Source organism: Antedon bifida, chromosome 1, assembly GCF_963402885.1.
Source record: "Antedon bifida chromosome 1, ecAntBifi1.1, whole genome shotgun sequence".
Lineage (NCBI taxonomy): Eukaryota > Metazoa > Echinodermata > Crinoidea > Comatulida > Antedonidae > Antedon > Antedon bifida.
Window position 1 is genome coordinate 28,399,150 of NC_136226.1, and position 13,642 is coordinate 28,412,791.

General features: G+C 32.7%; 1 protein-coding gene across 4 annotated transcripts in view; it reads left to right on the plus strand.

The window, feature by feature from the left end:
• Positions 1-972: 972 nt before the first annotated feature.
• The window catches only part of LOC144848274 (USP6 N-terminal-like protein), a 36,538-nt gene continuing 23,868 nt past the window's right edge, over positions 973-13,642 (plus strand). For 3 of the 4 annotated variants that reach the window (XM_078704989.1, XM_078705004.1, XM_078705009.1), the window contains exons 1-5: positions 973-1,193; positions 2,630-2,713; positions 6,161-6,231; positions 11,865-11,950; positions 13,571-13,613. In XM_078704989.1, coding sequence (XP_078561115.1) covers positions 2,683-2,713; positions 6,161-6,231; positions 11,865-11,950; positions 13,571-13,613 — 231 coding nt within the window. In that variant the 5' untranslated portion in view covers positions 973-1,193; positions 2,630-2,682. Of the gene's footprint in view, positions 1,353-2,629; positions 2,714-6,160; positions 6,232-11,864; positions 11,951-13,570; positions 13,614-13,642 lie in introns of all 4 variants that reach the window. The other variant, XM_078704996.1, reaches the window with a different exon arrangement.

The window sequence follows — 13,642 nt, forward strand, 5'->3', positions numbered from 1 at the left end:
GATTTAATATTCGTAAAATAATAACATTTTGGCACACATGGCGTTTCATATGTATGATACACAGAGAGAAAAATCAAAACCGACTGGAGTACTGTACTAACAAAAAAGACAATAATTGGAGACTGGGGAAAAGTCTATGACTAAACTAGCCTAGGTTCTAGACAGAGATTGTTCTTAAAAAGAAAAAGAAACATTTTTGACATACATGGCGTGTCATATTAGCTAACTAAATGCTGCTGGTGGTGCTAGAGCTGAGACTTAGTCTAGGAATAACCTACAAAAAACATGTTGGTAACCTTAAGCATGGAGGTAGTGAAAACCTTGTGTTGAAGCAAAATATGTGTCTAGATTTCTACACTGAAACAACGATTTTATTTTTTTAAATGATCAAATTTTGAACCTCTTTTTTTTAAACATAATTGGTCCTATGAACCATAAGGTGATCATAACAATTTCATTAATGTTGGCCAAGCAGTAAAGACAAATTTACTGTTTTAGCACATAATATTTTACACATCCCATGTTACAAACAGATTTAGTTCAGTAAAACAAAGGGATTTTTTCTACAAATGAATCCTAGGCCTAATAATAGTGTTTCATCATTGGCCAGAAATGTCCTCAAGAATTTTCACTGGACATTCATATGCCAGGTAAGTCTCTTGTTCTTTGTATTCTTCTTTTCAATTATGCAAATTTTTATAATTTGAATATGGTAGCCAATTACTTTTGATAATTTATTAGCCACCTGTAATACTATACCATAATGCATTATTGTTTTTACCTTTCCTTTATTTCTATATCCTTTTTTAATTATTTCTATATCATTTTTTAATTATCTGTCACATACAGTAGTTGTTCTTGACTTAAAATAAAGTTACATGCCTTAAATTTGGTCTCCATTTTTGCACTTATTTAATTGAGACCTTTATTTAAAACTTTTATTTGATAGAGCGCCACCACTGAAATTGTCACGTGACATGAAAACCAGGAAGATTTTGATTCCAAGATGGCAGCTTAGTACGTAGGCACAAGAAATGCTGCGAATTAAATTGGTTGTTTTCTACATTTTCTGAGGACTTTTGATAATATAAATCCTATTGACGTACTACCTGTTTTTACACTGGATTTACAATGATGTGGGAGAAAGGTTGATTTTTGGTTGACTTGGAAATTAAAACAAAACATCCTCGATCGTACGTGCACTTTGGTTGTTTCTCTGTGTGCGGTCTGTTTATGTTTGTTGGAATAGGCCTTCTGCCCTGCCTGGTCTCTACCCTTTACAGGAAGTGATTATAGCCGATAGGCCTAGTTGGGGTAACACTAATTAATTGGAGGAAATATATTATTAAGAGGTAACATTTTGAAAAACACATCGCTGAAATATGTAACTCAGTCGTATGTAGCCAGTATTGGAAGTTATTATTGGATTGCTATTTCTATTTTTGTCAATGAAATTGGAAAATATGAATTGCAATCAAATGAAATGTTAAATATTTTTGTCCACCAGAAAAATGGGCGGGTGGGCATGATACTTTTTAAATAAAAATGGCTAGCCTACCTAGGCCTAATTTTACTTTCTGGTTTTGGTTAGTTGACAAGCAAGCCCAATATTCATTCAAGAAGGGCTAGGCCTAGTCCTATGTCACGTGCTACCCTAGTAGCAAAAGACTAGGCCTAGCCTACTTGTTAATGTTTGTTAGACTGACTCAGACTGGAGTGAGGTTGTACCTACTATACGACCCCCTGGGAGAGGTGCGTCATTTATTCGATGTGCTAGCGCTGTACCTTATGCATAAAAAAATGACTTGCCTTATAAAATGAAAATGACGCACCAATTTTTTGATTAGTGATGGACCTTTTAGAGAACCTTTTGTGATAAAGTGACAGACATTGACACACCATTGTTCATGGAGGTAAACGTACCATGTAGGGTTTTTTAAGGAACCCTTGTAAATGACACACCTCTCATGGTGGTCAAATAGTGCCCCCTTAATAATAATATTAAATCAATCAACATTAAATACTATTACTAACTAGAGATAATTCTTAATAATAATTTTAACATAAGTCATACTGTAATAACATTATTTTTCTTTGTTTTTCCCCTTGCTGTCCTCCCTACCATTGTGGGTAATATAGTGATGCCAAAACACACAGCCTGTCTCCAAATTGCAGACGTTCCAACCCTCCCTATTTCTCCTTGAGCCTCCCAAATTTTCATGTAATCTTCAGATATTACAAAATCTCCCAACATTTTAGTTTTTGATAAAACATTTTTGAAACCCATGTGTTACTGTGTATGAATTTTTTTTTTTTTAGAAGTTTATCTAGGATTTCTGGTAAACATCGAAATACAGATTGCATGAGTTAGTTTGTGAGAGTTTAAAACATGTCAAATCAGTTTTTAAAAATCCATTAAAAATGTGTTAAATTGCAAAAATTCATTAGCAATTTGTAAACCAAAATTGTTAACTTGGAGGTTGGAATGTCTGCAATTTTGTGTAAGTGCACAATTGTGCAAGTATACATACATAGGTTAGTCAGTTGCTGCGCCCTCATACTTAGGCAAATGGTATTTTTAATCATTTTATGCCGAAATTAATATTTTAAATTCTTTTTTTAAATACAGGTATTCTGACTGTTCCCAACAAGTACTCTAATAGATGTCATTAAATACTATCAATGAGGAATCAAATATTATCAAACATGGATGGTGAGATATTGACTTGTACTATAATAGCTGTAGGCGGGTATAAAGGGCATGGCCTTACAGTTTAGCCTCCCCTCCCCTATGTGAATTAGTAATTTACAATGCACAAAAAAGAGAACACATCAGCAGGCCATTATTTCAAAATCCTGAATCTGCCACTGAAAAAGAATACTCTGCTTCATTGAATCAAATCAGCTTATAAATAAATTAAGAAAGTACATGAAATAATCTTTACTTTAATATTTTACTATAGTCTTGCTACTGTAGGCCTAATTGTAATTACTGTATAACACGCCTACTGGATTAGGCAGTTGGTTAAGAATAGATTTTGTGTGGTATTACCAACTTCTTCTAATTACAGTAAGTAAATGCTCTCTACTTAAATGTAGGAAATTACTTATCAGCTAGAACATGTTTATTTTAGAATCATTTCATGTGCATGTCGTCAGCAGGGTTGAACACAATCAGAAGACAATGCCTTGTGTTATCAAATCTAGAAATGAAAGTTTACTACATATAGTATAGTGTCAATATTGGATTCAAATTATTCACATAGTATAAAAAATACTCTAATTATCATCAGAGTGAAGTTTGTACTTCAATAAAGTGTAGCAATATCAACAAGCCATGCAAATATTGTATTGTGTGGTAATTACAGTATATTATGGGTGTTGCTGCAGTGCTAGTGATGACACAGACCTTGGCTATCTGTTTAACATACCAAACTATATTTGGAACATCTAAAGGTTAATTATCATAGATGTAAAATCAACTATGATAACAGTTTTACTCACTGTTAGTGTTACTGTGTACCTTGTTCAAGTTCAGGCCAAAATGTACTGTAGATGCAATTTAATGCACAATTAAGTTTATTTTTTTAAAATAAATTCAGTCAAAATGTTAACAAATGGGATAAAGAAAAACTTTGTGAGCGATTTGTACAGTTTTTTTTAGCATAGTAAAACCATTTTGCATGTTGCATTTTAATTTTTTGGGCAGTTAATTGCGGTCTTGTCTCTTTATTTGTCGGTTTTTAACTGAAGGGGAAAATCACGGATGCAAAGCAATACAGATTAGCTAAATGGTAAATCTTCCCCCTTTTTGCTAGTGTTATGAACGCCAGATGAGAGCCGTAACAATTGTCTATTGCTTATCCACAGTATATTTCAGACACAAAAAAACGATACTCTGTGATTCTGAGCATAAACTAACATCAACAATAGATGTTCATTGTATACATTCATTAAAATGAATGCTGTTTATCATTTTGTTATCAAATTTTCCGAAACTCCATTATTGATTGACCATTGGGTCTGCTATTATAGCCTCGGAATGAACTCCCCAAGTCTTGTTAATTATAAATCACATTGATTTAAGAATCTATTCAACACGCAGTTTAATTATAAACATTATTTATGCTTTATTTCGCTTTATTCAACCATGGAGAATTCTAAGATTCAACCCATAGACATTTAGAACCGTGAAAGCCCTAAGGAGTATAAGAAGAAGTCCATGAACCATTATTACTTTACACATGAAGAAGTCATGACCTAGAAATTGATCAAATTAGGGCTTAGTTTCACTCGTAATGAAAATGAGATTGTAGTATTTGCCAGATGCTGGGCTTGTATGTTTTGATTTATTAGGTGATGCGGTACAGTAGTTGGGTATTGTATTGTTTCTGTTAAAAGTTTTCCTTCATCAATCCAATAGAAGTATCACCTTTTCACAGCATTATTATTAATGGTCATGAATCGGTACAATAAGCTTTTCATGTTTATTGAATGTTACTTCGCCTCGTTGAAATATAACCTTTCATCATTCACTTCATGCCATGGGATGTTTATTCAAATGGATGTTTATTCAAAATGGTGTTCTATGGGTTGCATTTATTAGAGTGAGGTGTTTATTCAAAGCGGGGCGTTTATTCGAATGAATACGGTATATCATTAGCAGCCATACACAGCTTACACTGTACAGTAGATTTGTAATGGTCACAACATACAGTTGTAAACTCCATCTGGCTCTGTTTGTGTATTTATGTTTATTACTGTGCATTGGTCCTTATTACACAGCTGTTCTAATTAGCGCAAGTTGTAATTTATAATGAGGAAGTGTATCATCACATCCGAGCATGTTCTGTTTATAAAAATATGAATATCATTAAAATGTATTTTAAATATTTCACACAGAACTAAATATAAAATTTTAAAAATATGAAAAGTATATTAATTTTACGTATTGTATTACATACCATGTTTTACATATTGTACCTAATACTGTTGTATAAATAACGTAAATTTTAAATTGGTTTTAAAATGGAATTATGTAAGGCTAGAAGTAGAATTGAGTAAAAGGGGAATTCCCTAAGATTTTTAACTGCCCCATGGAGCCAGTAATAAATCTGTTTTTTGTTTACTGTCCAACAATACATCTATCATACTGCAGGTAGTTTCTGATCAATTTTACGTTCCTATCGTTCCACTAAGCATTGGAGCTCTGGTATCCCTTCAGCCTATACTCCCCCATCACTTCTACTCTCCCCTTAAAAACTTCTCCTTCTTCTCCATACACACATCACCTACGTCCCCCATGCCTCCTACATCCGCCATGCCTCCTACGTCCGCCATGCCACCTACGTCGGCCATGCCTCCTACGTCCACCATGCCTCCTACTGTACGTCCGCCGTGCCCCCTACGTCAGCCATGCCTCCTACGTCCGTCATGCCTCCTACGTCCGTCATGCCTCCTACGTCCGCCATGCCTCCTACGTCTGCCATGCCTCCCACGTCCGCCATGCCTCATACGTCCGCCATGCCTCCTACGTCCGCCATGCCTCCAAGTCGGCCATGCCTTCCTACGCACGCCATGCCTCCTACATCAGCCATGCCTCCTACGTCTGCCATGCTTTCTAGTCATCTTGAAAAACAAGATTACAATAGAAATTCAAAACTGTATGATAGAAGTAAACTGATTATATAGGTTTAAATTCAGAGAAATTTGAAAGTCACACCATCATCAAGCCTCTGCTAATTGGATACTTCAATGTATCAAGTTATTTTGGGATGTTAATGTTACTTCAGAAGGAGATTCATTTATAGTTAAACATTATTTGAAAATTGCTGATGAGAGTATTCAAGTTTGATAGCCTTTTCAAGTGGGGAATATAGGTTTGCTTTCTTGAAATCTGTTCCTAAAGCTTGGTTCCCATTTGGACGCGATACAATAACGTAAGTCCACCGTAAGTAATCTGACCAATCATGACGCTATGGATCATCCAAACTGTGACTTGTGATTGGTCAACTCACTTGCGTACTGTATCTATGTTAAGAATACTAAAGAAGGACAAATTAGGCAGTTTTCTTTTTATTATTTAAAGTTAATTTTGTTTTCATTTTCAAAATGAATGATATGTTATAATATTCATTGTGATATTCTTTTATATTTTTAGATACTATGGACCAAGAATTAATTGAAAGGGCCAATAAGGAAAGAGAAGAGATTGTATCAAAATATGCAAAGGTGAGTAAAGTACAGAAATACTGTATTTGATGGTCAAGACATTAGCATCAGCAGTAGTGAATAGGAGTGATGGTTACGGTATAATGATACTATAGAACTAACATGTGATAGGCATGGGTTTGAGCCTATCTGACTATACTGATTGAACCCTAGGCAAGATGCTTCACTCTCAATGCGACCTAAAGCCGTTGGGTTATTTTGGTAATCTACACTACAGATAGTAAATGTGAACAGGTAGTTGACTTTGGTAACATAAATATTGCGAAAGTAGCTACTTACATTCCTGGTTTAGGTCACACAGTACCTTTATTTTTTCATGTGCAACACAGTATAAAACTAAAAATAATTAATACGCTACAGTATGTTGCATATTTCATGGAATTAAAACTATAGTTAAAGTGGTTGATTCTCATGTTATGCTGTGTTCACACGCACCAAAGTATAGCATACTGTAGAACGCAGTTAAGGTGATCCAAATCTTATTAGTTAACTTCTGTATCATTCTCCAATGTAACTCAGATTATGGAGAAGTTACTCCAAGCGCAGATAAACTGTTTTTTCAGAAACTGTACATCCATGCTTTTTTTTGTCGCATAAAGTTTGATGGTGTAGACAAGGCTTTAAACTCTTCCAGTTAGAAAATTACTTGTATAAAAATCAGCCATCAAAACTATGTGATTGATCTGGTAGATAGTCAAAATATAATCCAGCTTTATTGTGTAGACCTGTAGTTTCAACAATACAGATCACCCAACCCAATGTATGGTTGAAGCAGCCTTTTGTTGTACTCTGTGGGTGATAACACACTCGGGTGCATCCAGTAGAAACACACCCAAAGACAGGGACAATTATAAAGGTAAAAATACAAATTGATAAAATAATTTGTTCACAAATTAAATACATCTGATATAAAGCTACACTATCAAACTAGTTTGACGAAAAATATGGTAGTGATAAGCCCAAATATGGTAGTGATATGACATCATGTCCATATGGGCACATCACATTTTTTGTTGTCACATAAAGTTTGATAGTGTAGAGCTTAAAAAACACAGGTCTAGTAAAAGATACGGTTTTCTTTTTTTAGAGCTACAGTATTTAAGAAAACGTAGAGAAAATATTAACCTGTAAAAAGGTATATGAAATTCTTTGATGACAGTAGGTCTAATTGTTTTAACTGGCTGAATCTATATTTGAAAGAAATGCATAAAAACAATCGTATAGGAATACAGGTACTTCTGTCAGTGTAAGTGCCAAAAGTTGAAAACAATCTGGTGTGTAATATCCTGTATGATGAGTTTTAAAATACCCATCAATTGTCATCATTTTACATTGGACCTACAGTAGTGAGTCCTTATAGTTCAATAATTGTATAAATATACAGTACAGTATCATATTCATCAAATAGGGTGTGTACAGTATAGTATGTTTATTGTTTTAAACATAATATTAATTTTTCTATCAAATGTGTGGGCACACTGATTAATAAATGTATACAAGATGCTGTTTTTTATGACTGATAATTGTACCTTTGAACTCATTATATTATAAAGTAAATAAATGCCATCCATAAACTATGTGGAAACACACTTGGCCTTAATTTACTGTATAACTTGTATATAGTAAGTAGTACAATTTCACTAGCAGTCTTGCTACACTACAGACCTATAGGCCAACTGTAATATAAATAGGCATTACGTGAACATTTATTGTGGAGATGTATGCCAGAATCTTGTCTGAACACCTTAATCAAACATGAAACTATATTATTTAAGCTGATTTCACATCACGGCCAGATTCGGTCCGATGCCCCGAGAGAAACATTGTGGAAAATGGGTTTAGTAGTAAAGCATGGATCGTTCACATAAAATTCAAACAATTTTAAACTGTACAAAATTCGGACTCAGACTTTGGTGCGATGGATCAAGAAGCCATTTCTTTGCTGAAATAGTACAGGGGTTTTTTTTCCAATAACAGTAAGCATGAATGAGCTCTCTTGACCGAATTCATGTTCGATGTGAAAGCAGACACAATGCTCGCGATATTTTCCTTAGGGCGCCGGATTGAATCCAGGAACATTTTCATTAAACAATTTTGATTAGCTGCAACGAACTGCTCATCATTCTAAATTTGGAGTACATACAGTAGTTGTATTGCGTTTTTGGCTATCCCATTTTATGAATGTATAAGCTATGGTATTGTGTAGCATGGCTATGCTACACCTACTGCAATACTGACTGCAACATTTGTTGATATTGTTCATTAAAATGAATGAAACTAAAAGGTTTAACTTTCGATAGATTAACAACGCAAGTGATCTTAATTTTCAAATAGAAATACTATTGACCGAGTAATTCATTATGAATGCTTTGACCACAAACGAACTTTTGTAATTTCTTTTTTTTTCTTTACTGTAAATAATAAAGAGACAGAGATCTTCACTGTGAATAAACATCATTAGTTTAGATTTCAAAAACAGAAATATTGCAAAAATATAGGACACTATTGTTTATTATGTCCCTACACAATTATGTATTATAGCCAAGCTTTCTATTCGGATATTACTAAACCGCATCATTTAATTTATGATATAATAAATGTTATGGTATAGTCATATCAAGGTTATGACTTTTGACCTACTGTACTGTATGTTTTGAGACTGTTTTTTCCTAATACAGTTTTCTTCTAAAAGAAGGCACTGATTGGCTACCTGCCCTAAAAATGCTTATGAATATTAATGATGTTCTTCACTGATATAAAGTTGGTGACTATTTTATTTAGAAAGAACTGCTACAATAAAAAGTATCGAAGTAAATTTGATAAATTGCGCATTACTATTTATTACAGTAGATGTTGATTATTTACCCAGGTTAATATTAAGCTTTGTCTACACTATCAAAAAAGTGTGGTGTGCCAAATATGGTAGTGATGTGACATCATCATGTCCATATTATGGGCACATCACATTCGTTTTTGTCACATACACATGTCAAGTGTGATAGTGTAGACAGAGCTTTACTCACCATTGCCATCTGACCAAATAAATATTGTATTCTATCCAAGGAAAAAAATATATACTGTAATTTTAAATAAAACTTCTCTAATGTTTGTCCATAAACCAAAAAAGCAATATTGTAAGATTTTATTTTAAAAGATAAATATGACCTGCTGTGTAATATTTCACTTGCATCTAATTGTTTACGATAACAGATGAGTTTAAGCTATCTAAACGCAACAGCTTTATTACCATAATTCATGATACGATATGTATATTGGTGTATGTGTTATTTACTCTAATTGGTTTAAAACATTGATATGAGAGGAAGTGAATAAAGTTGACCAAGACCTTGTTTTTAATGACTTGCTACAGTATAGGACGAGTAATATTCCGTAATAGTTTAAGGGAATCAGACTAAAATGTTGGAGGCAATTGATTGAAATTTTAAATTTTAAATTTTAACAAAATCTGGGAAATTATTCTTGGATGTGTGTAGTTAAAATCTAGTTTTTCTTGATTTATGAATCAATCAAATGAAATCAATTGAAAAAATTCAAAATTATTTATTCAATACTGTATAATATAATTACAGTACGTGTATCATTGCATATCTTTTTCAATTGTTAAATACAATTCGGATTATATCAATACAATACAATTCTTCCTGTAATTAGACTGAATATTTCCAATATCTGTGGTTAAATTTGCCTGTGGTTTATGACGTATGGCAATCCATCATTATCATCATTATAAATAGTGAATCTTTTTATTATTATACTGTGGTCAATGTTATTGTTACGGTTTAACAGTTTGTCAATTTATAATTGTTTGATCATGATTAAAGATAAAGATAATAATGAAATTCAGCCAAAAACATGGGTAGGTACAGTAATTTTTTGTTTTGTAAAAGTTATACAGTTATCTGTAAATAGGTCTGCATTAAACACTACGTACAGTATACAAATGATACAAATTTATTTCATTCAAAAAAAGTATTTTGTTTTGGATACAGTAGTACAGTATATTGTTAGTACAGCGCTGTTTCTACCATTGTCACTTGGTTGGTTTACCTGACCTTTCACCGGCGACATACAATCACTGCATTTATTCATTGATAGATTAATTAATTGATAGATTAATCTTTCTATAATCTAATTCTATGAGATAGAATATCATTAAAATTTATCTATAAATGCTAGCAAATAATATAATATTTTTAGGGATTTAATGATTCCGCCCTGAGCTCTTCTTGCCAGCCACCAGCCTTCCTTTTTGTTTTATGCTCTCATATTAACCGTACTACTTAAGTTACGTGGATGCATCTTTTTCGTGCTACTATTTTTAATGTCACGGATACTGATAAAAATGCTAAAGGCCTGAGCTATAATTATAATTCATTCAACACCAAGTATGTACTGAAGAAGACTTTAGGAATAACCGATAAAAGTCAAGGAATTCCGAATTTGCCCAAGTGTATCCGACGCGCTCAAGAAAACGAGAAAGTAATAGTAATCTTGGGATCGTTAAACAAGTAATAAGAACGAAAGCTTTTTATTTCGAAAATCTTCTTCAATTTCTTCATGACATTATATGATTGCGAGATTTAAAACTAGGTTATATGTAGCCCTAAGCATGGGCAACTAAATCGCACATTAATATCAGCCAGTCAACCAACCGTACCACATCTGTTCATCTGTGTCTCTTTCGATTTCCTTTCACGAAAATATCATTAGTAAAAATGGTTAGTTTTTAGTAGAAAACATATTTCAATGTAAAGATCATATGGAATGTATTTTTCAGACTTGCGCTATTGTGAATAATGTCATGTTTAATATAGGCATTGATAGATTCCATTGTTAAAAACATCCTTAATTTCTATTCTACTAAAGAACAGTGTACAGTAGTATCTTCCTGGTTCATGGAGAGTGTGATACTTTTGTAATCGCATTATCTTTATCTGTAGTTTCAACTCTAACTTTCTATACTTATTTGTGTTGGATTATTGTTAAAAATTACTACAAAAATTATAAGGTATAAACATAAAGTTGTAATACAACAACGCTAAAGCTACTTTAGACTATTGTGGAGCATTCTTTGATTCACCTCAGTTTTAATTTCTCCATTTTGTTTGCGATTAATCAGAACTTCTGGCCAATCTCATGCCAAGTTACTGAGATACAGTATCTACAATGACTTCAAACTGTGTTACCAGTTCCAGGAAAATTCTAAAGCATTTTCATAGAATCGCTGATACTATCGCAAAATGAAATGACTCGATTATAATGGAAACTAGAAATAGTGTAATGACAAAAAAAGTTCACTTCACCCCATACTCTCAATTCTGTAATTGTCTGTAGCTTTATTGAATAGAGCAGTATACTCCGGTTATCATCAACACATACGAACCCTATAGAAGTTTGTTTATCCCTACCAAGATACTGTACAATCTTAATTTTTAGAGACTTATCTGTTTAATATATTTACTTAAATTGTTAAGTTTTCAAAATCATCATTATTGTATTCTTTAACTGCGACTTTGTAAATTTCCTGTGAACGATGAAATAAAGTTTATCTGTAAAATGAAAATTAAAAATAAACCTCCAAATAATTAGATATTAAACTTTTATCTTTGTAGGGCTATGATGAAGGTGCAGAAGATGATCAATGGGAGGATGCAGGCTTCATTATCTATAAAGTGACCGACAGATTTGGATTCCTTCAGTAAGTGTGTGACCATTAAAGCCATGCGAAACAATGGTTCTAGTCGGCTGCCCGTGTGCGATTAAAATATGGTTTTAAAGATGAACGTTTACCAAAATCACATACCAAAATGATGCTGAAGAAAACCAGGCCTTTTTCATAAAAAAAAATCCTTGAAGATGTATTGTCCCTGAAAAATGAAGATTAACAAAAGCCATGAGAAATTTCAGCGAAAATACAGAATTTGTATTAAAGATTCTGCCAAAAACAGAAAGACAATTAATGCAGCAACTAGACAACATCAGGCTAGGCCTATAGCTAGCGTACAATGTTTACGTTACCGCTGTTTACCAGCTAGGCCTAAAGACGAGAGGACATTTGACGCGAACTACTTAAAGTAGTGCATTGTTTCTCTCTTTTTATCATAATTTACCATGAAACGTACATTTAAGACAAGGAATGACCTGATTTAAAGTAACATACATTCAATTCAATTCAATTCAACTTTATTTCAGACAAACTGTCCATATGAAACATATAAATACAATAAAAAATAATACAAAGCATTATGGGACAACCGTCATGGAGAGAGGACTAATAATTATTTGTTGACATATAGTGCCTCTTAAAATATGTGGATTATGTTTTGAGGTTTATTGGATGTAGACTGTAGACATTATTATATTATTGATTACTATAGTTTACAAAACAACACATTATTATGGCTATACTGATACTAGTTAACACACGTAAAAGTATACATGAGATTATATATACAAAAGTTCTGTCCATTTTCTATGCAACTTTGAATCTTTTAGAATACGAGAAAAAACACATGTAATTAAAGTATTACAGCTTTTTTCAATTTTTGTTTTGAAACAAAAAATTGATTTCCGAATGTACTCATAGAAGGAGGGAACATGGTTATCAACAAACATAGCACTAGCACTACAGCTCCTTGAGCGTCTTAAAATCTTTCTAAGTGCGTTATTATAACAGACCTGTAATGACTTTATAGTTTTACATTATTTGTAATCAAAAATTGTAGGGATATTTGATTGTTTACTTTCTATTATTAACATCCTAGTTCACAGCAGATACACATTAAAGTACAAACCACAGCTCAAGATGTGATTACACACACTTTAATTTAATGAAGTACTTAGTCCTAGTAATTGCTTTGTGTGCCCTAGGCAATTACTTCCGAATATTAAATGAACATAAAGATTTGAAGTGACCTAATGTAATACGCTTTTTTTGTCAGTGACCTTTCTAATTTTTCCTTTACTGTAAATCTAAATCAATTGACACTGACAGCCAAAAAATAAAAATTTATAAATAAAAATTATGTAAAAAATAAAACACAAACAAGTAAATAATAATAACAATAATATTTATTCAGTAAATACAATCTTGTCTGGAGCAAGCAATAAGCGTAGGCCTGAATGGTTAACTGCTCTTTCTCCAACATTAACACAACAATAATTTATAAACAAAGTTAGAAAATTAGTTTAGCAATATGAATGTGTTTAGAATTTGGAGATTTAAAAAACATAACGTGTAATTTTGGATGTTTTGAAGATGTCCTTTGCTGCAAAAGAAAATTAAAATAAATGATGTTTTCTTTTCTTTCAACTACAGTAAAGATGTTATACCTCAAACTCTTTCAGAAGAAGAGAAAAAGGTGAGTTTGGAACCTTTGCTATTTGAAAA